The sequence below is a fragment of the Malania oleifera genome, chromosome 6 (assembly GCF_029873635.1).
Source record: "Malania oleifera isolate guangnan ecotype guangnan chromosome 6, ASM2987363v1, whole genome shotgun sequence".
NCBI classification, from domain to species: Eukaryota; Viridiplantae; Streptophyta; class Magnoliopsida; order Santalales; family Ximeniaceae; genus Malania; species Malania oleifera.
In genome coordinates, this window is record NC_080422.1 from 32897122 (window position 1) to 32924607 (window position 27486).

General features: G+C 34.8%; 1 protein-coding gene across 2 annotated transcripts; it reads right to left on the reverse strand.

The window, feature by feature from the left end:
• Positions 1-24945: 24945 nt before the first annotated feature.
• On the reverse strand, positions 24946-26505 carry LOC131157433 (probable CCR4-associated factor 1 homolog 7). Of its 2 annotated transcripts, none has more exons than XM_058111601.1 (2): positions 26219-26505; positions 24946-26027 (listed from the first exon to the last, which is right to left on the reverse strand). In XM_058111601.1, exon 2 carries the CDS (start codon positions 25900-25902, stop codon positions 25078-25080), a length of 825 nt encoding a protein of 274 aa, XP_057967584.1. In that variant the 5' UTR covers positions 25903-26027; positions 26219-26505; the 3' UTR covers positions 24946-25077. The 2 variants fall into 2 exon arrangements, with proteins under 2 accessions (XP_057967584.1, XP_057967583.1); XM_058111600.1 differs by having other exon boundaries at positions 26193-26505.
• Positions 26506-27486: the final 981 nt, after the last annotated feature.

Consider the following 27486-nt stretch of genomic DNA (forward strand, 5'->3'; position numbering starts at 1 on the left):
TCATAATTTCTCAGCACTTAGAACTCCACAACAAAATGGTGTTGTAGAAAAAAAAAATAGAACCCTACAAGAAATGGCAAGAACAATGATAAATAAAAACAACCTACCTAAATACTTTGGGGCTAAAGCTATAAATATAGCATGTTATATTGTAAATAGGATGTCTATAAGAAGTATAGACAAAACACCGTATGAATTATGGAAAGGAAGAAAACCTAATATCTCTTACTTTCATGTATTTGGATGCAAATGTTTTATCCTTAACACTAAAGATGATTTAGGAAAGTTTGATGCAAAATCTGGTGAAGGTATCTTTTTAGGCTACTCTACAAATAGTAAAACCTATAGGGTTTATAATAGAAGAACTCTTACAATCATTGAATCAATACATATAACATTTGATGAATCAAACAATTATGAAAATAACATTAAGATTGATGAAAAAAAAAGATATTCAACAAAAAGAAGAAGATCTTGAAATAAAAGAAGAAAAAAATAATGAAACTTCAATTGAAAACATTGTAGAAAATCTGAAACTACCTAAAGAATGGAGATATGCTAAAAGTCATCCAAAAGAACAAATTCTTGGAGAAATTTCAAAAGGAATAAGCACTCGAGCCTCATTGAAAAATATTTGTAACCATTATGCCTTTTTATCTCAAGATGAACCCAAGAATATTGACGAAGCCTTAAAAGATGACTTTTGGATTATAGTTATGCAAGAGGAACTAGATCAATTTGAAAGAAGTCAAGTGTGGGAACTTATACCTAAACCCAAAGACAAATCAATCATAGGAACTAAATGAGTGTTTAGAAATAGAAAGGATGAAAATGGGATAGTTATAAGAAATAAAGTTAGGCTAGTAGCACAAGGTTATAATAAAAAAGAAGGTATTGATTACGATGAAACCCGTAGCAAGAATGGAAGCAATTAGGATGCTCTTAGCTTATGTAGCCTATAAGGACTTCAAATTATACCAAATGAACGTAAAAAGTGCTTTCTTAAATGGATATATAAATGAAGAAGTATATGTAAAACAACCTCCAGGTTTTGAAAATTCAAAAAATTCAGATCATGTTTTTAAATTAAAAAAAGCTTTATATGGATTGAAACAAGCTCCTAGAGCTTGGTATGAAAGGCTAAGCAAGTTCCTAATTCAAAATAAATTTTCAAGAGGAAATATAGATAGCACTTTATTTATAAAAACCAAAAACAAAGACATGCTTATAGTACAAATTTATGTTGATGATATTATTTTTGGAGCAACTCATGAGGATTTTTGTAATGAATTTTCTAAGTCTATGCAAAAAGAGTTTGAAATGAGCATGATGGGAGAGTTAAATTACTTTCTAGGGTTACAAATCAAACAAGCAAAAAATGGAACTTTTATAAATCAAACTAAATATATTAAAGACATGTTAAAGAAGTTTGATATGGAAGAAAGTAAACCTATAGGAACTCCCATGAGCACCTCAACTAGTCTTGACAAGGATGAAAAAGGGAAACAAATAGATACCAAGCATTATCGAGGCATGATAGGAAGTTTACTTTACTTAACAGCAAGTAGACCAGATATTATGCTTAGCGTATGTATGTGTGCTAGGTTCCAATCAGCTCCTAAGGAATCACATCAATCAGCAGTTAAAAGAATCCTTAGATATCTACTAGGCACACTTGAACTAGGTTTATGGTATCCAAAGGGAACTAAATTTGAAATGATAAGCTATTCCGATGCAGACTTTGTTGGATGCAAGATAGATAGAAAAAGCACAAGTGGAATGTATCATTTTCTAGGACACTCTTTAGTCTCCTGGTCTTCAAAGAAACAAAACTATGTAACATTATCCACAGCAGAAGCAGAATACATAGCAACAGGGAGTTGTTGTGCCCAAACATTGTATATGAACAACAACTAAAAGATTTCAAAATTCAATATCAAACTATTCTAATAAAATGTGACAACACAAGTGCCATAAATATTTCAAAAAATCCGATATCTCACTCAAGAACAAAACATATTGACATAAGACATCACTTCTTAAGAGATCATGTGCAAAACGAAGACATAATGCTAGAATTTGTAAATACAAATGACTAATTAGCAGATATATTCACAAAACCACTCTCTGAGGAGCGATTCATATTCATTAGAAGAGAATTGGGAATGATGCATATTCAAGAAGCAAACTAAACAAATTTTCTACTTGACAGGCAACTGCCACCTAGGTGTCAGTCGACTGTCAAGCTACTAACTTTCAAGTTTTTTTTTCCACACAAATTCTTCTTCCAAATCAGCCTGAAACCGTGCATCAAACCTACCCTCCACATCAAATTGTGAATAAAACCTAGGGTTTATCAGCCCTCCTCTTCAAAACAATCATGCCACGGATCAAATCAATTGGTAACAAGGGTTCTTCCTCCTCCACAAGGATCAACAATGATGAAGTAGAGAAGTGGTTAGTAACTCCTCATGCTAAGCAACTCTATAGGAATCAAATCGCTTCAACCGAACCCATTCTAGGTAAAATCCTTGATGTTACTTTCTTCAATTCTAATTTTCCTGAAATCATGGAACTTTTTAAGAAAATTGGGTGGGAACGGTTTATTACATATCAAGCAAAAGGATACTATCCAAACGTGATTCGAATTTTCTATGCAAATATGGAAAGATTTGAAAATGGGATCAAAACAAATCTTCTAGGGCAAAATATTCATCTTACTCTCATATCTTTGGGAAAAATTCTTCGAGTCAAGCCAAGAGATTTTGAGGTTCACATTGTTGAGAAACAATGAATAATGTCCCAAAGATTTACTCAAGAGGAATTTTTTCCCCTAGTCATAATTGATACACCTATTTCCTTTGGGCATCCACCTCTTTACAAATAGCTCAATCTCCAAGCTTTAATCCTGCACAAACTTATTACATATAATATCCTACCACGTTCCGGTTCTCATGATCATATTTCCTTCTTAGATTGTTTTATTATGTGGTGTATTCTTAAAGGAAAAAATCTGGATCTTCCAAGTTTACTTCTCAAATGAATTATTATGAAAGTTGATGCCCCTCGTGTCATTCTACCATATGCTGGGATGTTAAATATGGTATTTGCTCATTTCAATGTTCTTATACCATCATTTAACTTCACTAGCAAAACCCATTACGATATCTTTTCTGATATTATTCTTAAGCGTATGGGATATAAGCACTCTCCTCAAGGGTGGTTTCACAAGGGACATCATCACATATCATCTGCACCACCACCTCAGCCTTCCATGCCAGCCCCTTCAGTACAGCTTGACCCATAAACTCCTTCTTGGTTCGTTCTATTTTTTAATCACTATATGACCTTCAGTGATGGAATGCAATCTGGACTTGGTACACTTAGGGAGAAGGTTTCTACTGTGGAAACTCATTGTTCAAGCCTTGTTCAGCGTGTTGACAAGATTGAGAAACATCTGGCTAGCTCTTCCAAAGGCAAATCTCATATGGATGTCAGCTCTGCTAGTGATGATGAATCTGCTGAACAATCTGGTGGACAAGAAGAAGAAGAAAATGAAAGTGGGTCTATGAAAGCTTTTGATTGATGTATTTCAATTATGTGTTATTCAACACTATTGTCTATGTATTAGTATTTCTAAGTACTTCTTCGGCTAGTATTTCTTGTGTACTATGTTTTCCAGCACTTCACTATGTTGTTTTTGTATCACTCTCTTCTCCTTTTTGATTGATGTCCAAAGGGGGAGATGTTTGAGAGAAGGAAGTGCGAAAATGAAATATGCTATGGTTTGTAAGACTATGAATATGTATGGACTAAAGACTATGAATATGTATGGACTACCTTGTATGAATTCATTACTTGTAAGACTATGAATATATATGGGTATGAATTCATTTTGCAAGTGACATAGTTTGTATAAATATTTTTAGTATATCATGATTGTTGAAAAGGGGAGCCATAAGTATTATTTCTTCTTATTATTATTATTATTATTTTTTCTCTCGATTTGTCATCATCAAAAAGGAGGAGATTGTTGGCCTAACAAGGCTTACAATTCTTATTTTGATGATAACAAATCATGATATGTTTAATATGGTTTATTTCAAGTGAAAATTTTTCAGGAAAAAGACAAAGTTTACAGGTGGTGACAAAGCTCAAAAGGATGATAAAGTTTATGGATCCAAAAAGATCGAGAAAGAAAGATGATTAGAAGCTATCCTAATTCCATGCACCAATTCAAAGAAGGAAATAAGGCAGCAGACTTCTTGGCACATCATGGAGAGGAAGGCACCACTATGAGATATCTAGAGTTTGCTTCTTTACCTCGTCTAGTCAGAGACATGATACAACTTGAAAAAATTGGTCTTCCTAATTTAAGATTCTAATGAGTCATTTTGTATTTGTTTTGTTTTCGTTACGTTTCGTTTCTATCTATTTGTAGCTTGCTCTACTGGAACTACGGTATTCCTTCGCCATAAATGAGGGGTTTTCTAATAAAGAAAAGAGGCGCCGCTCTCTTTTATGAAAAAAAAAAAAAAGACTATCCAAGGGGGAGAACCTTAGTCTAGTTACATAGTCTAAGGTTGGCTAATAACTCCCCACAAAGTAGTGGCTAAGCAGTAAAAGACTAGTCTACACCTTTTTTGTTGTGCTATTATTTTCACTAAGAGTATTTTGGTCTTTTAAATAATTATTGTCCTTCATATAAAACGGTGCAAATATGGAGTATAGTAGTTATCATGATCAATCCAATCCACTCCCATAAACCCTAGGTTCCAAAGCAAGTGCAATGGATAAAAATGTTGAAGTTGCATATTTTAGCGAAATATTTTTGAATGCATTTGTTTGAACTAGACTTAGCTACACACTATTACACTACATATAGAAATATGAATTTCAGGTCTTAGGTTTGTATTTGCATGAATTTGGATAAATTTAAATATAATTTTATATTATATTTTGTCCAAATCCACACAAATCCAAATTTAATGTCTCTCCCAAATATAGGGTCAGTCTACTTTTGGTATAGCACAATTGTAAGATAATGTCCACTAGGAAGAAGCTTTGTTTAAAAACCAAAACCAAAACCCAAAAAGGAATAAAAATTAAAAAATCAACAAAGAAAAAAAATTCTACTTAGACTTTTTATATTCCTTATAAACGTACTAAACACAAAATAGGATAATCATCGTATTTAATACAATCTTGTAAAACTTGCAAAATACAAATACTAGAGCAAGTGGGATATAGTGTTTGAAAATATAAATTTCGGATCTTACATTTGCATTTGTGTGTGAATTTAAATGAAATTCAATATGATTTTTCCCTGCTTCTTATCCAAATCCACACCAACTTTGAATTTACAACTTAAAATCTTAACTCAGAAATACAAGGTAAAGGAAAATCAAGCTAAAGAAATATAAATCCTTAGACCAAAAAATGGTCTGTAAAAAATTGAGTTTTTTACGAAAATATTAATAAAAAGAAAAAGAAAAAACACAAATATGAAGGTAATGGGGGAAATTTACACAAAAATACTAAACCGAAAAGTCGGTTTGGACTTTAAAATTTTTAAAAAAATTTAATTGTCAATCATCAGAGGCTTCGCCGTCAATCGTCGTAGCGTCGCGGTCGTCAGTCCTCGTTTTCAACAGCAATTAAAAAAAAAAAACAGGGGGGGGGGGGGCGGATGCTACTCGTCGGAGAGGGAGGGGAGGGTGTGTCAGTCGCCAAGGGGGGTTCAGTTCGAGGGGGGGTGGTCACATATGCTTTGCAGTCGGAAAAAAAAAGTTAAGGGGATAGGGCATTAATGAGAAGAGAGGGGGGATAGAGGAGAGAGAGAAGAGGAGGGGGGCGCTCAGGAAAAGGAGAGAGAGAGAAAGAGAGAGAAAAGATGGGACGATTTTTAATTTTAATGACCAAACCAACTTTCCAAAAGTCGATTTGGAGAGTACGTACATGTTTTTTGTCTGCTTTTGCATGATTTGTATGTAAAAAAAAAATGAAAACGGACTTATGAAAAGTTGGATCGGCAACTTTTTTTTCTATATATATATTCCTCATCCCCCAATATCACTCATCCACTCTGACTTCTACAGTTACATTGCTACATTAGTTTTTTTGTCTAAAATATTTCTTCTTTCTATACTCCCCACCATATTTAATACTTAGACATGGAGTTTGGTCCAGTTGATCCATCTGTATTGACATTGGGGACCGTACATCCTTCCTATAAGGCATGGGAAGAGGATCATTCTGACGCGTTTAAAGGGCGTTAGTGTGTGCGCACATTAGAAACTATGTGGCATGCCCATCTCAGAAGCATTCTGTGGATTCAACGAGCAGGGTTCTATCCACTGTACCAAATTCGGTACATTCGTTTAGACCATCATTTAATTAGTGCATTGTTGGAGCGCTGTAAGCCTGAGACGTACACATTTTATTTTCCTTGTAGCGAGGCGACAATAACGTTGCAGGATATCGCAATGATCATAAGATTACCTATTGATGGAGACCCATACTACCACTTCAAGGAATGCGTTTAACAAAAATCTCAACTGCATATACATCCAGACAAGAACTCTGCGAGTCCAACGCAATTAGACGTCTACATCAATTTTTATTGGGACACCAATGTAACACCAAATTTCCACCACCCCCTCGTTGCGCATATCTCAATGTCAGTTCTAACATGTACTCATTTGGATCAATATCTAATCCTTCATATATTTTGCATTTCAAACTTTCTTAACTTCATCCTCCTTCGAGCTCGAATGGCTTTCGTTGGCCTAGTGTTGTACTCAATACCGGTCGATCCATGAATATTCTCACCATGAATGTATAATAAGACCGTCACTTTGTTAGCTAACAAATTTGGCGTCATTATGACTTCTCAAAATTAAAGTTTATCTGCAAGAGGTGGTGAAGGAGGTTGGGAAGAAGAATGAAATCAAGGAAGAGAAAGAATGAGTGCTAGTGAAGGATTGATCAACGTATAGGGGGAATTGGCGTGACCAAACTAACCTTTGAAAAGTCAATTTTAACCAAACCAACTTTTAAAAAGATGATTTTATTTTTTTTATTTTTTATTTTTTACCTACACACATGCATGCCAAAGTGGGTGAAATTAATTTTTTTATGCCAAATCAACTTTCAAAAGCATGTTCATGCAGGTTACGTGTGTATAGAAGTGTCCCATCCCCTTTTTTAAAAAGAAACAAATTCTGACAACCCATTACTCCCCCACCACCTCTTCTCGAGTTTTTTCCTGTTTTATTATTAAATTAAAATAAAATATTAAATAATACTCTATTTGGGAAAAAATTTCCCAATCTAATGCTTACGTAAATTTCGCAACTTCGTGCTGTGAGATTTAACACGCGTAAGAAAACTGAAAGCTTTGGGCAAGAAAATCTCGCAGCTTCGCCTTGCGAGATTTAAAAAGATACCTAGTATGCTAGTGACGCGTGGCAGAAATCTCGCAAGATGGTCCTGTGAGATTTTCCTGGAAAATGGCACTGCGTATGACATGTGGAAAATCTTGCAGGTCCATCCTATGAGATTTGCTTTATCTGGTCTTCCCCCATTCATTTCACTCACGAACCTTGCAGATGACCGTTTGCAAGCGTAGAGAGGACGGCAGGAGTAAAGCAGGTTACCGTTCAGAGTAGGTGACCATTCAAGAGTGGATAGCAGATGACCGTTCGAACAGTTAGGCGAGGAAAGCTATTTAAAATAGAAAATGGGGTACACATTTTTTATTTACCATAAAGCAAAATTTATTTCATTGAATTTGATTGGTTTTATTGAGTTCGGAACAATAACATGCTCTGCTCCTGCGGTCCTTTCTGCCTGTGCAATTTAATTGTCATGTGTTCACAAAATTTTATTAGCAAAATTTAAATATCATAACTGCTCACATACATTTTATTTTTTTTATCACTTGATTTGGAGATTATTTTTATTCAAATATTTATTTAATTTTGTTACTAAGTAATTTCATTTCACAAATTAAAAACGACGTAAATGTTGTATGAATTAAATTTATATTATTATCATAAGAACAACATTAATATTATGTCTCAACATATAATTAAGATATTATAATATATAATTAATATATATTATTAAATTATGCTAATATTATTCCTTTTTATTAATTATTCCTAACTAATAATTTTGGTAATTAATATTATTTTTTAAAATTTAATAAATACTAATTGTGATAATTAATAGTTTTAGTTACAATTTTTGACATTTTTATTAAATAAATTGTGTTATATACATTCTCAAAATTTATTGATATATCGCAATCAAAATTTATTCATATTCTAAAAGAGGTTGGGAAGAGTATAGGTTAGGAGATAAGTTGTTCTTTATTGTGTAGCATAGTTTAATCTTAATGTCTAGAAACTAGAACTCAAATTTCCTTGCAAACTCAACTTAATAGGTAATTTCATGCAAACAAAAATCAAGAAGTTCACCTTTTAATTTCATTTGTATTAAGATTGGGTTTGGGGACCAAGATTAATTATTGACTAATTATTTTGCATAACTAATTTGGTGTTGAGTGTGAGTTATATTAATTTGGTGTTTGATGTTGAATTTTAAAATATTTATCATAATTAGTTGATAACAATTTGGCTATGAATCACAAAAGTGATTATGAATCCTATAATTCTAAGGAGTTGACTACCCCCAGTGTCATGTGAAATAATTTAAATTTATATTTATTTACATTCCTTGTTTTAAGATATATTAGTGTCTTCTACTTGTGTTATAAAGTTAAACTATTAGAATGTCATGTTAATTCTAAACAGCTAATAATTTAATGCAATAACATACTAAAATGAAAAGAATTTTTTTTGTCTACTTAATTAGAAGCCTACACTAGGCCTTCACTAAAAAATGATAGGCAATCCATTTTTTTATGATATTGTTCATGTCATCTTTGTACACCCCATTGGAGTATGGTGATAATTATTACAATTGTTGTGTTATATATTATTAAATTATGCTAATACTATTCCTTTTTATTAATTATTCCTAACTAATATTTTTGGTAATTAATATTATTTTTTACAATTTAATAAATACTAATTATGATAATTGATAGTTTTAGTTACAATTTTTGACATTTTTATTAAATAAATTGTGTTATATACATTTTTATTTAAATTAATATATTTTAGTGAACGAGGTAATTGATATAAATACTTATAAAAATAAGTAGTATTAGCATAGTCACTTTTATTATCAGTATTAAAAATATGTTATTATCAAGTGAATATATTATTATATTTCAACATATAATTAATATATTCTAATATATAATTATTAGATTATGTTAATATTATTAGTTAATAATTTTCAATTAATAGTTTTAATTAAAATTTTTACACATTACTATATTTCAACATATGATTAATGTACAACAAAATAGTATATAATTATAGTATGTTAACATTTTTAATTAATACTTTCTAATTAACATTTTTACTTATAATTTTTAAAATTTTATATTTAAAAACTAGTAAATGATTATGTTAACATTTTAATTGACATTATAAATTATAAAGGCAATGCCTAGGCAATTAACACATATCACTTATACATACAATTTTATTTTGCGTAGGTCTTTTTTCTTTCCTGAGCGCAAATCTAAATGGTAGGAAGTTCAAGCAATGCACCGGTGACGATATTGTTGTGTATAGGGGGGAAAACGTTGGTATTAGTTATAGTAGTTCACTAGTTTGACCTATTTGAATTGGCTATAGGTGTAAATTACATAAATTATATACGAAGATATACAAATATTTACATATTAATCTAGATCAATAGGCATTGCGGATGACCGCAAGATACCCTATGCGAGGGCATAATGATACAGTCATCCATGACGCTGTTCTCGTAACTGAAGATTACGGTCTGTGCATTGTGTTGGATGCATACTATGCAGGTACGACATATTTAACTATGCAGTTATATGTCGAAATCATTCCTCACATAGGTGTCGCCACGGAGAGATTTCTATTGGGAACGCCTTCTGACCATGTCGTTGAAGCGAAAGAAGACACCCAAACACACACATCATTATTATATGACTGTGGATGAAGGTATTGAACCATACACGAGTGCGGATGTTGGTGGGATGCCTATTGTGGATTTGAACGAATGTCCAGGATCATCATTCAAGCCGCAAACATATGAAAGAACTATTCTTGGTATGGATGATCATGGTGTTTGCGAAGAAGTTCTAGCAGAACGTCCAGGATCGTTGTTCGTCATTGCGAACAACGCATTAGACGAGGGGATGAACATCACGAATGATGTTAATTTACAAGATGACACGTACGAGCAGGAAACTGGTGAAGGGACGAATGAGTTCCCTGATGATGTTGACCCACCCCCCCCCCCCCCCCCGGTGAAACGAATGATGCCACGTACAACACCCAGTTTATTGACAAACCTCCTATGTACGGTGTAATTGACGTAAATGCTGCAGATTTGTCACATGATGAGGAGCTTCCTATACAGGTAACTCATTGGGATGAATCGTCTGAACTGAGTAAGGGGATGCTATTTAGGTCGAAGGATCAGTTAATAGAGGCAGTGCGAATATACCACGCTTGAACGCACCATGACTTCCACGTCGTGCAGTCTACCCCACTATTATGGGTTACTAGGTGTAAGGACTTTGATTGCGGTTGGAGAGTGTGTGCAATGTATCAGATGAAATACCGATTATTCGAAGTCACCCAATATGGTGGTTCGGACACGTGTTTGAACGAACTTCTCTCGCAGGACCATAACCAAATCATGTCGTCCTTCATTGTTAAGGAGATCGTGAATATGATCAGGAGTGATGCATCGACATCAATCACTACATTGAAAGAGTTCATAGATCGTCGTTTCGGCTATTCGATCTTATATAAGAAGGTTTGGTTGGGCAAACAGAAGACAATTTCCCAAGTATTCAGTGATTGGGAGATGTCTTATCAAACTTTGCCTAAGTCGATTGAAGCGATGTGTGTGTACAATCCTAGTACTGTTGTCAAGTGGAGGTGGACTCCTATTCTAGGTAGCGAGCACATCGCAACATTTGTATTTGTATTTTGGGCATTTGCAGCATCTATTCAAGGTTTTTGTCACTGCCCTTCTGTTATACGTGTGGACGGGACTCACTTGTATGGTAAGTACAAAGGTAAACTCCTAATTGCGATGTGTCCGGATACAAATATTTTCCCTTGCATTTGCTATTGTTCAAAAGGAAAGTCTAGACACATGGAATTAGTTTCTATGTTGTCTTCGTACCATTACTAATAGAGACGACATTTTCCTTATATTAGATCGGCATGTAGGAATTCTCACTGCAGTGCAACGCAATCCCGATTAGAAACCACCACGTGCCCACCACTGATTCTGCCTTCGACACGTGGTCAACAACTTTAGCATGAAAGTACACAGTGTCAATCTTAAGCGCATGGCCGAGGGAGCGGGAAGGGAGCATTAGGTAAGAAAATTTAACATGTGGATGAAGAGGATATTCAATGAGAGTGGGGAACCTGCGAAGTCGTTTTTTGATCAAATCCCTCCTCATATGTGAACTCAGTGCCACGACGGTGGCGGAAGGTATGAGAACATGACCACTAAGCTTGTGCAATGTTTCAACGCCGTCTTGAAGGTGCTCGTAGCCTCAATCATGACCCTTGTGTAACTGACATTTTATCGCATTGCACATTATTTCAACAGCCGACGGGAGGCTACTCGTAACACAATATCATGAGGAAATGCATTCACTCCCCATATATTGCTAGCGATGGAAAGAATAAAGTTGAAGGAGACCGGACATCAAGTCATGACGTTCAACCGGTCTAGGGGTACTTTTAGCATCACGACCACACAGTTGGGACCCCCATAAAGGAAACAATATCCAAACTTTGAGCATTCAAGATAGATGTGAATGCTTATATGGGAAGTGGCAAGCGTTACACTTTCCATGCTCCCACCTTCTCGTCGCATGTGAAGAGATACGACTGAATGCTATGCAGTATGTTGAGTTATGTTGGAGCACTGCCGAACACTATGCGACATATGTTGTATATTTTCATCCGATTATGCACGAGGCGTACTGGCCAACATCCTCGTTGCTGACTATACAGGCAAATCCTGCATATGCTCCACATAAAGGTTGGCCTAGGAGCTCCCGTATATACAATGAGATGGACGCAAAGGAAGGTCGGAAGAGGAGCACACAGCATATTTCATCAAGAAGGACATAACCGCACAAGGTGTCCGAGAAGGGCCCAACCTGAGGATGCAGCTGGATTGTCGCATTGACTTCATACACACTTATAGGACTTTTAGTACACTTCTTTTTTTGTATATATTTATTGTATTGCGATGATGCATTTTGCAGGATTGATCCAGAGTCGTTTGATCCGAGTGTCTTGACGATGGGTAATGATCACCGAGCCAGCCGAGCGTGGGCCAATGGGCACATCGACCTCTTGTTCTGCCGAGGGGGCACACAGTTTGCGAAGCACTGGTTGGAGGTAGATGATCGCATCGTCTGTTGGAAACGAGATGCAGGGTTTTGTGGTATTTATCGGATTACCCATATCCAAATGGATTGGCATCTCGTGACAGCTTTGATGAAGCGATGGAAATCCGAGACGCACACGTTCCACCTACCTCATGGGGAGGTGACCGTCACACTCTAGGATGTCACCATTTTGTTTGGCCTGCCGATTGATGGGCAACCCGTCACTGGTCGTACTGCCGAGTCAGTAAAGGGACCTACAGACCGTCATGGATGACTTGCCCAGTGTACTCTATATGAGCATTTGTTAGGATTTGTGCCACTTGAAAGCGAGTTGATTGGTGCACGCATCCGTATACGGTTCTTCAAGGGGGATGTGTTTCGTCAGCTCCCGACAAATGCAGATGCACAGACTATAGTGTGCCACGCACGAGCCCACTTGTTGCGTTTGATATGAGGGGTGATATTTTGTGACGTTTCAAACAGCTATGCGCATCTAATGTTCCTTCCACTACTTGCGGACTTGGGAGTGTGTCGCTCGTATAGTTGGGGGTCCACTACTTTGGCATGGCTTTATAGGAAGATGTGTCGCGTAGCTCACCACTCGAAGACACAGATTGCTGGCCCACTTCGCCTACTACAGGTTTGGGCTTGGGAGAGATTTCTGTACTTAGCTCCTATGCGGCGAGGTTTCCTACATATTCAGAGGGGCCACGACGGTTGTCCGGTTAACCCACTCCCACTCGCATACCGATTAATACCAACATCATTTATCCCTCCTCATTCATTCTATAGGTACTACGAATACTAGTTCGTAGTACTAGTTGTTACATTCGTAAACTTACGTTTCATCTTATATAGGTGGAGGGACAACTTGAGGGCACCAACGATTGCGCTACACACATTGTTCTAGTATAGGTTTAAGTTGGACATGCACCGAGAGCATTAGGTATAGTCCAATTAAAGTATAGCACATAGTATTCTCTTTCTTTCTTTCAGTTACGTATAGTTCGTTTAACTTTTGTTTATGTTTAAGTGCAATTCCTATGGAGGCCCTACACGACTAAGATTTTAGCCGACCTACCTCTTGATTATGCATTCGGGAGTGACCCGTGGGTAGCCCAAGTGCCACTAATATGCTTTCATATTATCAAGTGGTATCTCCCTAACCGAGTCATGTGATAGTTCAGGTATCGACAGGGCATTCCCAACCGCTTTCTAACGTCAGGGGTTAATGTAGTTAGGGATGACCTCCACAGTATGGATGAGCGCGGTCGAGGGGTCATGGATTAGGCAACTACACACACGATATTCATGACTGCGTGGGAGCATCAATGAGAGTACATCATACCAGGAGTGGCGAAGGATAGTCTGATGTGTCCGGATGACCCATACTTCACCTCTATAGGTCCATCACACGTCGCTTCGTCGACAGGACTGCTGCTGTATATTTGAGCCTCGTAAGAAGACTTTAACCCACACTTCCTTTTGTTATGTGTACATTACGATTTGCATGGGTTAACCAAATTTTTTCGTATCCTGCAAGTTGACATAGTACATGAGGCAAATCAAATCTCGTCAAATCTTGCTATCCACCGATTGATGAGTGATGCATTGGACCCTATCCACGAGGACAGTCGATGGATCCCAGCTGCTCAACCTGATGTACCAGCACGAGGAGGTCAACCAGCTCCTATACAAGGAGGATGACATGCCTCCACTAGTCGTCCAGTGAGCCCCATCTCCTCGCCACCAGTTTTACAGGCGGAGTATGTGTTCGGTCCGTCAGCACCGTATGCGCCTTCCAGTGCAGCTGATATTGTGGGACCGTCCAGTAGACCGGCTGACGCCTCATCTGACTCTGCTGCGACCTCATCGGTGTTATTTTTATTGGACGACATTTTCAATGGGGAGGAGGTCGATACACCCGCTATGCCGCCTTATTCTCGTCCGGAGACATCATATCAGTTCTCACCATGTGTGCTTCGCATGGATGATGATTACGTAGGACCTCTTGGCGAAGATGATCCACATCGAGAACGACAAGACAGGACACCTGATGCAGATGACCAGCAGGGAGAGGGCAGACGCAGACGGCAACCACCACGACCCCGGAGACAACCTCGTTGCAGCACCAAGTAGTTTAGCATTATTTTCATTTCATTTGTATGTATATCGTTGATTATTTTTATTTCATTTATATAGTATTGATTATTTTTGTTTTATTTGTATATCACTGATTATTTTCATTTCACTTGTATAGCATTTGATTATTTTCATTTCATTTGTACAACTATGTCTTGTGCACACTTCATACTCTTGAACTTGGTCTTTGAGTTTATTTATTTATTTTGTCTGCTTGCTTAGTTGTTTGTTTGTTTTTGTGTAACTAGTTTTTATTTTGGTCCAATAAAAAAATTTGTTTGGCAGGATATTTGACTTAGCATTTTCTCTAGCCAACTACCATACAAATTAATGGATTTCAAAATTAACTCAAGTGAATATAAAAATCAAATTAAATTGAGATGAATAAAATAACTTTTATTTAACTAAATAGTGAAAGATTAGACATTAATTTCAAAGAATTAAATACTGTCAAATGTAAAAAATGACACATAACAGTTATATATATGTTGCAACATGTAAAGTGCGGAAGCCTTAACCCAAAATGACAATGGATAGAAAATTTTTGTTATTTTAAGTTTGAATGGTATCACAACATTTAGAAGTTTCTGAAATTGCTGGAGCTGATAATAATAACTTTGATTTCATAAAGTCAGTACCAACCTATTATTTCCTGAGTGTATCTAGATCACTTAATTACTATTTGTTGATTGGTTTGTAAACTAATTATAAATTCAGTTTTAATTTATGTTGATAATATAAAACAAATAATAATGTAAACTTTTTATGAGTTTATGACAAATAATAGATAAAAAATTATTCTCAAAATAATAGGAGTGTGGGCTATATTTTCATTCTATTTATAAAAAATAATGTTATATATATATATATATATATATATATATTATATATATTAGATCGAGTGAAGTATGGTTTTTAAGAATTTTACTCACTCAGATAAGTCGAAATAAATTTTTTTATTTTTATTTAACTAGGGGTCAATTTTTAAGTAAGTCAAATTAGATTCGTAAATATCTATCAATATTTTCTAAATTTTTTTAAAAAATGTTTGTAAACATCAAGTTTTTTTTATTAATACTCCAATTTTATGATAATATTTTATAATTATGAATAAATAATTCTAAAAATTTAAATTTTATAAAGTAAATAGGAATATTTTAAAAAATTAACTCGTTCTTGAGATTTAAATAATTTAGGCTCCAACGAAAATAACTTTTTACAAAAAATATTTATCTAGAAAAATATTTTTCTAAAAATAATTTTATTTATTATAAGTATTTTAATATATTTATTTTTTAAAAATACTTATTTTTTTGAATTTTTTTTCAAATAATTACTAATTCAATTGTCGAAAAAATTGAGAAGTATATTCAAAAGTCTTCCTTGGAAAAATATTTTATAATTTTTTTACAATTATAAATTAAAACACATTTTGAGTTACTAACTTCGAATTAAAATACTTTATTTTTTAAAATGGATATAATGCAATTTTAATTTTATATATATATATATATGCCTGGTAAATCTTGCAGAAAGAACCTACAAGATTTAATTGGAGAAGAAAGGACAGTTAAATGGGAAAACAAATTTCTGTACTAAGCTGCGAAATTTCTCATGCATCACCTATCATTTTCGAAACAAATCTCGTAACTTGATCCTACGAAATTTGCTTCGCCTACCTTACCATGCATCATCATCAGAAACACTGTACCTTTAAATCTTGCAGCACCAAACTGCGAAATTAAGTGAGTATTAGATTGGAAAAATTTTTTTCAAATAGAATGTTATTTAATATTTTATTTCAATTTAATAATAAAACGGAAAAAAAAAAAATACTCCCCCCCTTCTCCCTGCCCCGCCCGCGCATGCCTGCCTGTCCCCTCACCCCTTTTTTTCTTTTTTTGGACAACCGAAATGACATCCCCTCCCCTCTTTCCCCTCCTGACGGCTTGACACGCCCTCCACTCTCTCCCCGAGGCTCACGCTGGCGAGCTGACGCACGACCCCCCGTTTTTTTTTTTTTGTTTTAATTGCTGCTGAAAACGAGGACTGACGACGACGGCCACGACGCTCTGACAACTGACGGCGACGCCTCTGACGTTTGACGATTGATTTTTTTTATATATATATATATAATTTTAAAGCTCAAACCGACTATAGTTGTGTAAATTCTTCCCATTTCGTATTTGTGTTTTTTTTTTATTAATATTTTGATAAAAAATTTGGGGAGGCGGCGGCCTTCGAAAGCTCCAAACGCCACCGCCCAACTTGATACATTACCATTACACCGAAAGAGACCATGCATTGGATAATTTAACACTAAAAAATGGCCAAATGCAAAGAATAGATCTATCAAGATCCCCATATGTTTATATTTTATTATCCTTCCATGGAAGCTCACCCACTTCCTGGAAATCATTGCATATAATTTAATATCCCCACCACAGAACAGGTATAAACTAACTTAAAACACAATCAATCAATCAATCAGGCACCTCCAAGTCTTCATGAATCCATCAATTATTCAATCTTTTGAATCATGAAAGCAAAGGATGGCAATTCAATCAGCAACTTCATCCAATAATGTCAAATAAAATATTGCAAATTAAAAATAGAAAGTGTTTGATTTGTGATATTTTTTAAAATTTTTGATAATGTGATGTCGTAGCATCTCCATCTCACACTTGGGACAAGTAATTGACATGGTTTAATATCACATTCCATGAGAATTCCAGTGCAAATAAGACGGACAAAAATATTCCCAAGTGGACAAGCATCATATTTTCGAAAAATTAAATTCCCAAAATATGTTGACATTAGGGGATGGATATAAAACCGACGAAAAATTGGTTCAACATTTTTTCATTTTGATTTTGAATCAGAAGTTTTAATCTTTTCAATTATTAGATCAATTTTTCAACTTGGCCCATTCAATAATCATAATTAACCGAACCAAAGTGATATACTACAAATATATATATATATATAATGTATATTATATAACATTTTGATTTGATTAACCATTAAACATTGATATAAAAATAGGTTAACCAAATTTCAAACCAAACAACACCATATTCATTTTGAAATCACAATATGATATATCCACCGTATTCAGGTGGGCTCAAGTTGATCAGACGGCAGGGGAACAATACCTGTTCTGAATTTTCACCCCTAATGAGGAAAACCACCACTTTTAGGGGTGACTTCCATACGAGAGCATCATGTAGATTCCCTCCGAGAAGAACAATAGTTTTTGAAAAAAGAGAATAGCACAAAGTCGTTCGCAACAGTAATGAATCAGCCCAAACAACTAAATCCAATCCCCCAACCCTAAATTTGCAGACGTGCAGTTAACTGCTACTCTCATTTGCAAGAGTGACAATAGGAAAACTGGGTGAGAAAACAGCATGCGGAGGAACTTATGGGCAGCACAGAAAACCCAGGCTACTATGTACAGAAGCACACATGGCATGGCATGAATGAAAGCCACGAAACAGAGCAAGGCAAGCAAACGGGTGGGAAGTACCATATTTGAAGGACCCAGCTTCAAGCGTGTCCATGTTTCTTAAATTTAAGAACCATCTAATAGCACAAGTAATTCTCACTACTTCTTTAAGTGTTCCCTAATAGCTAGGACTGAAAGTTCAATGCTTCCCGAGATCCATAAGAATGAATTAGCTCAACCTGCTTGAGACAGAATGTGCATCATCAATCAAAATAAAAAGTGAAACAATATCCATGAGCGATATGGAATAAGAATTCAAGTGTCCTGAAATCATGGATGCCCTATTGACTGTGGGCATGATATGACCAATGACAAACAGCATGAAAAACACTTCCAGGCCTAGTGCTCTAAACTAACAAAAATAATAATAAAAAATATGGCATCATTTATCTTCAAAAAGTATTTGGAACCCAAAAAAAAAAACAGAAATGATTAAACATGCTAATGAAACAAAAAACCGCAATTGGTGGGTCTGAACACAATACAATACAATACAGAATCAGATTCCTTTAAACTAGTATACACATGACAAGCATCATCATGCATCAGTTTTTTTCACTGAAGCACATTAAAAGAAATTACTAGGTTTTGACCTGTTTTCTTGTTTCATCAATATGTTGGGCCCCCTAGGCTCAAAAACGTCGTATAGAAAGTCAAACAGCATGTACATTAGAAGGTTTAGATTTTCAAAACTTGAATTAAATTAATAATATTAAAATTACTCCAAGCACATCTAATTGGATTGCTTTCAAACAGCAAGATTGCATTTTCCTGTAAGAAAATAGATATGCACAACGACATGATAATGTCAGGGAAGCTGTAATCACTGCTCAGACAAGTTTCACTGTTACCGTGTGATGATAGTAAAGCCATAAACAAACAATAGTTACCAAAATAGAAGCAGTCCTCAATGAACTTTTCAAACAACAATCAACATAAAATGAGGGTAGCACGAAAATCACACAACACTAGACTTGCCTGACTGAAACTTAAGCACTTGGGCACAAGAAATTCAGACTTTGAAGTTAGGGACCCAATAATAGAAAGAGAGAAAAAGGGGTTTAGATTTAGAGCAAGAATAAATATAAATATTTTTAAAACAGTATAACAGGGCAAATTCATTAGTAGGGCACCAAGAGGGTGCCAACGTGTGTAATCACTAAAAGCTCAAAACGAAGTGAAGGGGAAAAAAAAAAAAAGATCTGTAAAGTTGTCAAATTTTGCATCATATTGCGTATTGATATTTTAGTTTTTGTATCATGTATCATGTTGTATTGTGCATTGCGTATTTTTCCAAAGACGGTAGGAAATATATAATAGAAGTATATACAGTTAGGATACTCTCTCTCTCTCTTTCACACACACAAACAAATAAACCTTTTACAAAGCTCAAGTTAAATTACAAATGGACTATATAAGCCTTTAATTCAACACCTCAATATTTCATTGCAGAATCACACACTTAAAGGAAACCAGCTATTTCACATAAACCTTGATTTCCTTTAACCATAACCATTATACGCATATGCTAGGGGGATCACTCCCTTTCCAATTGCTCTCCTTTTTTATTTTCATAATTAAGCAAAGAGACAAATAAAGACTCAGAGAATCTAGAATTAACCTTTATTTGACAAAATGCCAATTATTAATAGTGCTGCAAACTCTACAAAGTTGCAACAAACAGAACCCCTTCATTCTCAAAAAGAAAAATATAAATAGAACATAATTTCATCTTAATAGAACATGAATTAAATATAATAGTTAAGAAAATAAAAAACATAAGAGACAAAGACAAATTGCCACATATAGCTTCAACATCCAATATCGTAAGCCTAAAACATCTATGTAGCTTTTTGAAGTTCATTCCTGGAAAGAAAAGGAGGGAAACTAGGAGAGTATCATGATTCATGGACATAGTATCACATCATCTATGATGATACACGAGATGTACTGCAACTTGTAACTTCTTTTTTGTCCACCAAAGTAACCGTGGTACATATTAATTTTCAAACAAAAAAATAAATAAACACTTCAAAATTCGTATATTGTTTCATGTTTTGTAAATTTTTGAAACATTAAATAATGCATTGACAGTTTTGCCAACACCATTCTTCTCTTCAGGGAAAACTACTTCCCAGAAATCATAACAAAGGCAAAAGAATAACTCCATGTTTTGTCTCCATGAAAACAAGCACAATATTTGTGGAAGAGGTTGTACCAGGGTACATGCTGGAAAAACTTACGTACTGCTATAATATGCTTCAAGACACCACATATCATGGTACAGCTGACCACCATTTTCCTATATCTATTATGATATAATGGGACAAACGACAAAGCTCAAAATAAAACAAAAGAAATTAGGAGCACATTATACAAGGAATGGCCACACCAACTAGATCATCAAGACTAAAAGTACAATAAATAGCAGCTTTAAAAGGGAAAAGCAGCATAAATAAATAGAAACAAGAAAAACTGAACTGCTGGCACAAGTTTCGCAAGAAGTGAGCTATAAATTTTCCAAGTCTAGCAAAAAACTCGACAATGGCCAGAATCATCTGCAAATTGAAAGTTATAAATGAACTAACTGCAACATGGAAGCAGTCTGTATACAAGTGTATCACACACGTATGTGTGCAGAGCAGATCTTCATAACTCTAGTCTACTTCCTGCACAGCATGTGGACTCGCAGTTGTCGAAGTTAGAACCTTCATATGCTGTTCAACAGGTTTGGGTGAATTTGAGAATCCAAATATATGCAATATGCTGCATATGCATGTTCTAAAAAAAAAAAGAAAGAAAGAAATATAAAACGTTGCATTCACATTACATTATGCAGTGTTGCCATCATCTTTGGACTGAGAGAGCAAGTCTAATCAAAATCCACAACTCAACTTTACACAGGAGCCACAGATAAGGCAGTGAAAACAATTTGCATCTGCCAATATGAAGCAGATTTTTTTATTTTCACAAGAATTAGACATGATGAAAGATTATGGAATCAACACAAACAAAAGGAGGAATTTTAAAAATAAAAATAAAAATAAAAACAAAAAGATATGACACTCATCACCTATCAAATTCTCTGACGGTTGCAGAGATCTTGCATAATTTTTAAAAATAGAACTAACTTTTGTAATGCTTGGTAATACACTTAGGCAATACTCCTCTCCATACACACCATCAACAACAGGTCTCCCATCTCCCTGTGTGAAAAAGAATAAAGTGACAAATTATTTATCCATAAATGAAGGGCAAAGCTGTCATATCATGCCCTCTCTGTACAGTGTGAATCTCGTGCACTGGGTTGCATCCCAGGACATACAAAAACAAACCTCAAAGGAGAAATAAAAGCAATTAAATTAAACCACTGGCAGAAAATTATTGCATACCTCTCTAAAAATTTCATATACATCATCAGAAAACAGCACCAGATCAAAGCTGTTCCAGTTGGTGCAAATCTACCTAAAGCATAGTGGCCCTCAATAATAGGCTTTCTATCCAACTATTCTAACCTAGGATGCAAATGGACCATACATTGCAGTATGGAAGATAAGGAAATCCTGTGAATAAATAGCAAGATTTGATATGGTAGAACTTTGAATGCGGCAAAGCAGACAGAGATGAAACTTCAGCCACACTTCCACAAGAATAAATGCATCTCACAACTGAAGATTTCAGCAAAAAATGAAAATTTGGACATAATGTGCAAGTGAACCTAAGATAAAAATCCAGGAATACTTCCATGAGATTGAGTACATCATAGAATTTTTGCTTTTAATTAACAAAATTGAAGAAACATAAAAGGCCAACAAGAATATTGACAGAGATTTTTAAAAAATAAACATTGAAAAAGAGCCTTGTAACTCAAGAAAGTAAAATCAAGCAAGCTTTCATCATTACTTCAATTAAGAAAAGAAACCTTCAGTTGGAAGAGGAACCCATTTTTTGTTCTCTTCAACATAAATGATATTGCCTTGAGCATAACAAGAGTGGGTGGGGACAAAACAAGGAAATATTGAAGAGTTTCTTCAAAAAATAAAAAATAAATATAGAACATAAATGAGTATAAGGAAGCCAAACATTATGAAGGATTAGTACTAGTAGTTCAGAACCCAACACAATTCTTCAGCTTAAACAAGATCTGTATGCGTGTGGTGGTTAAGCTGCTTTTAGTTAAAGAAAAATGAAAATTTGTGTGACAATGAAGAGATCAACTGCATTGATAAGATAAAAAAAATGAAAACATTGACAAAAGCATACCATACAAACAAGAAATTGTAAACAAAACAGATTGAACGTCAATGACAAAAATTCTTACCTTTTATGAAATATAATGCACATAGCGACTTTGACACATGCACAACTAGTAAACATAATTTTCCACTTCAGATGTTTTTTTTTTTCTCATACACACTTTTAAAGTGTTTTATGTCAGTTCTCAACACAAAGACCATACAAAACAGCATATTTCTCAAGTGAACCACTAAAGAAATTCTCTTTCCAATTCCTAACTGTACAAGATGTGAGCAGAGTGCCCAAACCCACTTGGATACATATGCCAAACTGCAACGGGTTCGATTCCCCATTGAGAGTTTACCCCAGTGAATCACCAGAGGTGCGTCAATGGGCAGGGGGCTTTCATCCCCCTCCCCCCCCTCCCCCCCGGGCGGGGTTTGGTGCTGCACCATAGTGTTCAAAGTGGCACGATAGTGGCTGGAGTCCCCAAATTATCAATGAAAAACAAAAAAAATTATTCATTGCCATTCTAACTCTACCAGTCTTTTTCCTGCACGGGCTGCACTCTTGCAGTTATCAGGACCTTAACGCTCTTTTCAAACAGTTTCAAAGGAATTTTATTTAGATAAGAGGTTTCAAAGGTATTTGAGAATCCAAGAATATGATACGCATGATTTAAAAATAGAAATGTTGGCAAATTGCATAATGCAATGTCACCTTCACAACTTCATCGAAAGAGAGCAAGTCCAATGTAACTTCACAAATTAACTTCATACATGTGCCAAGAACATGAATCAGCCAACATAAATTAGACATATGATGCAATGAGATGACAGGATAAACACAAATAGAAAGAGAAATTATAAGAAAAGAAAAGAATCACTCTCATCCCCTGTAACTTCTTTGACAGTTGCAGAGATCTTCCCTAACTTCTTTTGAAAATTTTGATTTGATTCCTAAGGTTTAGTGATACTACTAGTATTAGAATACACTCCTCTCTTCAGTCTTTATTCACCACCAACCACCAATGAAAGATCTCTCATATATGATATACCCATGAGAAAAGGAGTGTAAACAGTCAAATTATTGATTCGTAAGTCAAGTAAAAGAAAAAACGCCATTTTATATCCAAATATTAGTTGCATCAGTCAATGTGGTCACCACAAATGGCAATCAATGGTAAGGTATCGACGAACATATGAATAAACCTCCTCGGGCATAGATAAAATACATCTAATTTCAGATCTCAAAAGACCTGCATTCCTGACACTATATTTTCTACTTCACCCAGATATAATCTCCAAACACCATACAGCACATATTCATTTAGAGGGAGGAATAAAACCTAAAAGTAGCCTGACAAGGAAATAATAGAAGAAATTTGAATAACCCAACAAAAAATGAGAGAAAAATATTATGTGGAAAATCAAGAAATAACCCAATGAAATTGAACCACCTACAGAAAATTTACTTGCTCGAGAAATTCAAAAGATACATTCAGAACCAAAACAAATCAAAGCTATTCCAATTAGAACAAATCTACCAAAGAAATAGTGACCCCAATGAATAGGCCAGTACTTTCCCATAGTTCTAACATAGAATATTAATGGACCATACATTGCAGAGAAAGCTATGATACAATTAACTGCAAGATTGATGTTGTAGAATTTTGAATGTGGCAAAGCAGGTTGAAGATAAAAACCCAGGCAGTATCATGAAAGTGAAAGCATCTTAGAATTTGAAGTTTTAACCTTAAAAAAAAATAAAATAAAAATAAATTCTCAGACAATTCGCCCAGTGAACCAAACATGAAAATCAAGGCACATTTCCATGAGTATGAACGCATCCAAGAATTTGAAGTTTTAATAAAAAATAGAACATAAATATAATAGGCCAAGTGAACCAAACATGAAAATTCACACGCACTTCCATGAGACAAAATGCAGCATAGAACTTGAAATTGTAACTTAAAAAATTATGAGAAGGAGATAAAAGGAAAACAACTTCTAAAAAATAGAAAAGGAAAAAAAAATCATGTGGCTACCAAGAAAATTGAATAAAATAAAATCATGGACAATTCCACTGTTTCACAACTACTTCAACTCACCCAAAAAACCCTGTTTTCTTCTGTCCAAATATAAATGATGTTGATTATTGCAAATACAACAGCTGTCACAAAACAAGGAAACACCGAACACAAACAAGAATTCAGGGGAAGTCCATGGTATGAGTGATTAATTTAGAAGTCTATAATCCAAGTTATATTGCAACTACTTTTAAAATCATGTGTGCATATGATAGACATACTGCATGCAACTAAAAGATGAATGAAAATCTGGGACAATGAACCCCAGCTTCACAGAAAAACAAACTACGGAAATGCTGCTAATGGTCAAAAGAAGAATGAAAATCTGTGTAGCAATGAAATCACCATCTGCCTTGCAGAGGAACAAACTACGAAAAAGATCAACAAAAGCACACCACACAAACAGGTAATTGTGAACAAACAGACTTAAAGTAAAAGAGCAAAAAATTCATAATTTATGAGCAAAAGGTGTACATAGAGATGAGTGATACACGCACAAGTAGTAAATAAATTTTTTTTTTTATTTCAGATTTTTTCAAATATATTTTGTTCTAAGATTCAGTGAGTATTCTGTCCATTCTCAACACCTAAACCGTACAAAACACCAGCATACTTCTCAAGTGAACCGCTAAAGAAACTCTCCTTCAACTTCCTGAATGTACAAGACGTGAGCAAACTATCCGAACCTGCCTGGTGACATATGCCAACTCTCTCCACTTCCAACAGCTCCGCCAGCTTGTTCAATCCCCCATGAAGACTATTGCAGAACCTCATTAAATGCTTGATGTCATAAAGAGTCGGGAAGTACATATTGATCAAACTGAAGAAACCGACTTGTGTATCAGGCAAATTATGGCATGTCAATAGCTTGAGCAAGTACCCAAAATCATACCCGCTATGGAAAGTAACCCAATGAACATTATCATTCAACACAATGCCAGAGGACATCAAGAGCTCACCGAAGCGGAGAGAATCAATACCCTTCTCATTATTCTTCTTAAAATCAATACCACTTTCGCGCAAAAGCTCGATTGAATCATTCGCAAAAACATCCTCATTCACATTGAACTCTCGAAAATTGAATTGCCAAATGCAATACTTGTCCGTCTCGCAAGTGGGAAGATTTCCTTGCTCGTCGGAAAATGTGAGGCCCAATTGAATTAATTTCAACATGTCGACATTGTCTTTCAATGTCTGGTAATGATACTCGTTACTGTTTTTGAAATTGCCAACAGGGCGGAGAACAATCCCCGGAAATTCCGTATCCATCGCGATGTAAGGGAACTCGTCAACAATGTTCCGGATCAACGCAAACTCTTCCTCAAGATTATCGTTCCAAACCTCCCGAATTTGAACCGAATCGCTTTTCGGTAACAGCGACATTGCAAGGGAGCAAATGTGTCAGAACAACAAATTATCTTCAGACCCGATGCCTGAATAAACCATAACTCAATCAAAGCCACAAAACCCTAACGGATCTATTGCGCACGAGTTCCCGTCCACCAGATCTGCACAAACTCAAACAAAATAAGCTCAAAAAACATAAAATTTTAATCCTAGTCAACAACACAAATATTCATCAAATCCCCCTAAAATTTAACAAATCAAACCCCAAAATAAAATATATATAAAAAAAAAAAAAAAAAGCAATTCGTATCCGCATGAGTACATGCCTGTTATTATGAATCAAAGATCCCACCTCAGATGCGTTGAATTGAGGTATTGAAACACCGATTCTGCGAGGGCTGCAAACACTCGTGAAAATAAATACAGAGAGGAAGAGAAACGGGCAAGCATGAAATTCTCAAATCCCTCTACCGCTCTCTCTAGGGTTTTCGATTCGGGCCGATAGAGGGCGGCTGATGAAAGATGAGAATTTTATATGTCGGAAATGGAGGTTTTGTTGTCTGCAGAACGAGGGGAGAGAAGGATTGGAGACGCGGTTGGGCCCCTTCCCTGAAAGACGCTGTCATGAAAAAAGGGAAAATATATTTTTTAAAAAAATTAAGTAAAAATAAAAAATAAAAATAGAAGAGGCATGCGGGCCCCAGCAGTTCGGTTAGGGTGTACGTGGCGAGCGGTGAACGGTAGGATCTAACTTTGTTGACTTTCCCTGTGCTGTCCGAGTGGGAGAGTTGTTCTAATCAGGACCGTTGAAAATAGTGGGGCCACCGATGCGAGGTTCGGTGTAACGTGGACGGTTCCGATGGAAAGTCCTGACTGGGAAAGAATGGTGTGAGGGACGGACCACGTTATTTATAAAAATAAGGAGCTAACATTTTTATGTTAAATAAAATAATTTTAAACTTTTTCTCAATTTTTAGTTTTTGAAAATAACTTTTTATTAAAACCTGTTTTTAAAAATTGTTCAAATTGCTAGTTATGCAAAAAGTTGAAAAGATAAGGGTCGTTTGATATTGCTATCAAAAATTAGAAAAACGAAAATTAGAAATAGAAATTAAGAGTCAAAAATCAGCAACATGTTTGGTCAATATTTACAAAATTAATACAAATTAAAATTTTAATTAAAAAATCCTCACTTTCATTTTTTAAATCAAATAATATTATAAAAATGTGATTAAAATAATAAAATTATGAATAATACACATTACAAATTACTATAATAAAAATAAAATGTATTATTATTATTTTACTTTAATTGTTCTACTTTCAAATTTTACTTTACAATAAACATTTTACTGGACATGACAATTCAAAAATAGTAAAAGTATTTTATAATTGACTTTATTGCTATTTTTTGAAATTTATGTATATTTTTATTTTAATTATATTTAAATTCATATGATCATTTATTTTTTATTTTAATTTAAAAGTATATAAAATGAATAATTTAATATAAAAAATCATTTCTAGATATTAAAATTTCTAACAATAAGTTGTCAAAATAACTAAAACTCATAAAATCTGGTTTTAAATTTTTTTGTCAAACAATTAAAAATCGGTGAT

What these genes read in the sequence shown, in the direction of transcription:
- LOC131157433 (XM_058111601.1), bottom strand. Translation starts at nt 25,902, where the DNA reads ATGTCGCTGTTACCGAAAAGCGATTCGGTTCAAATTCGGGAGGTTTGG.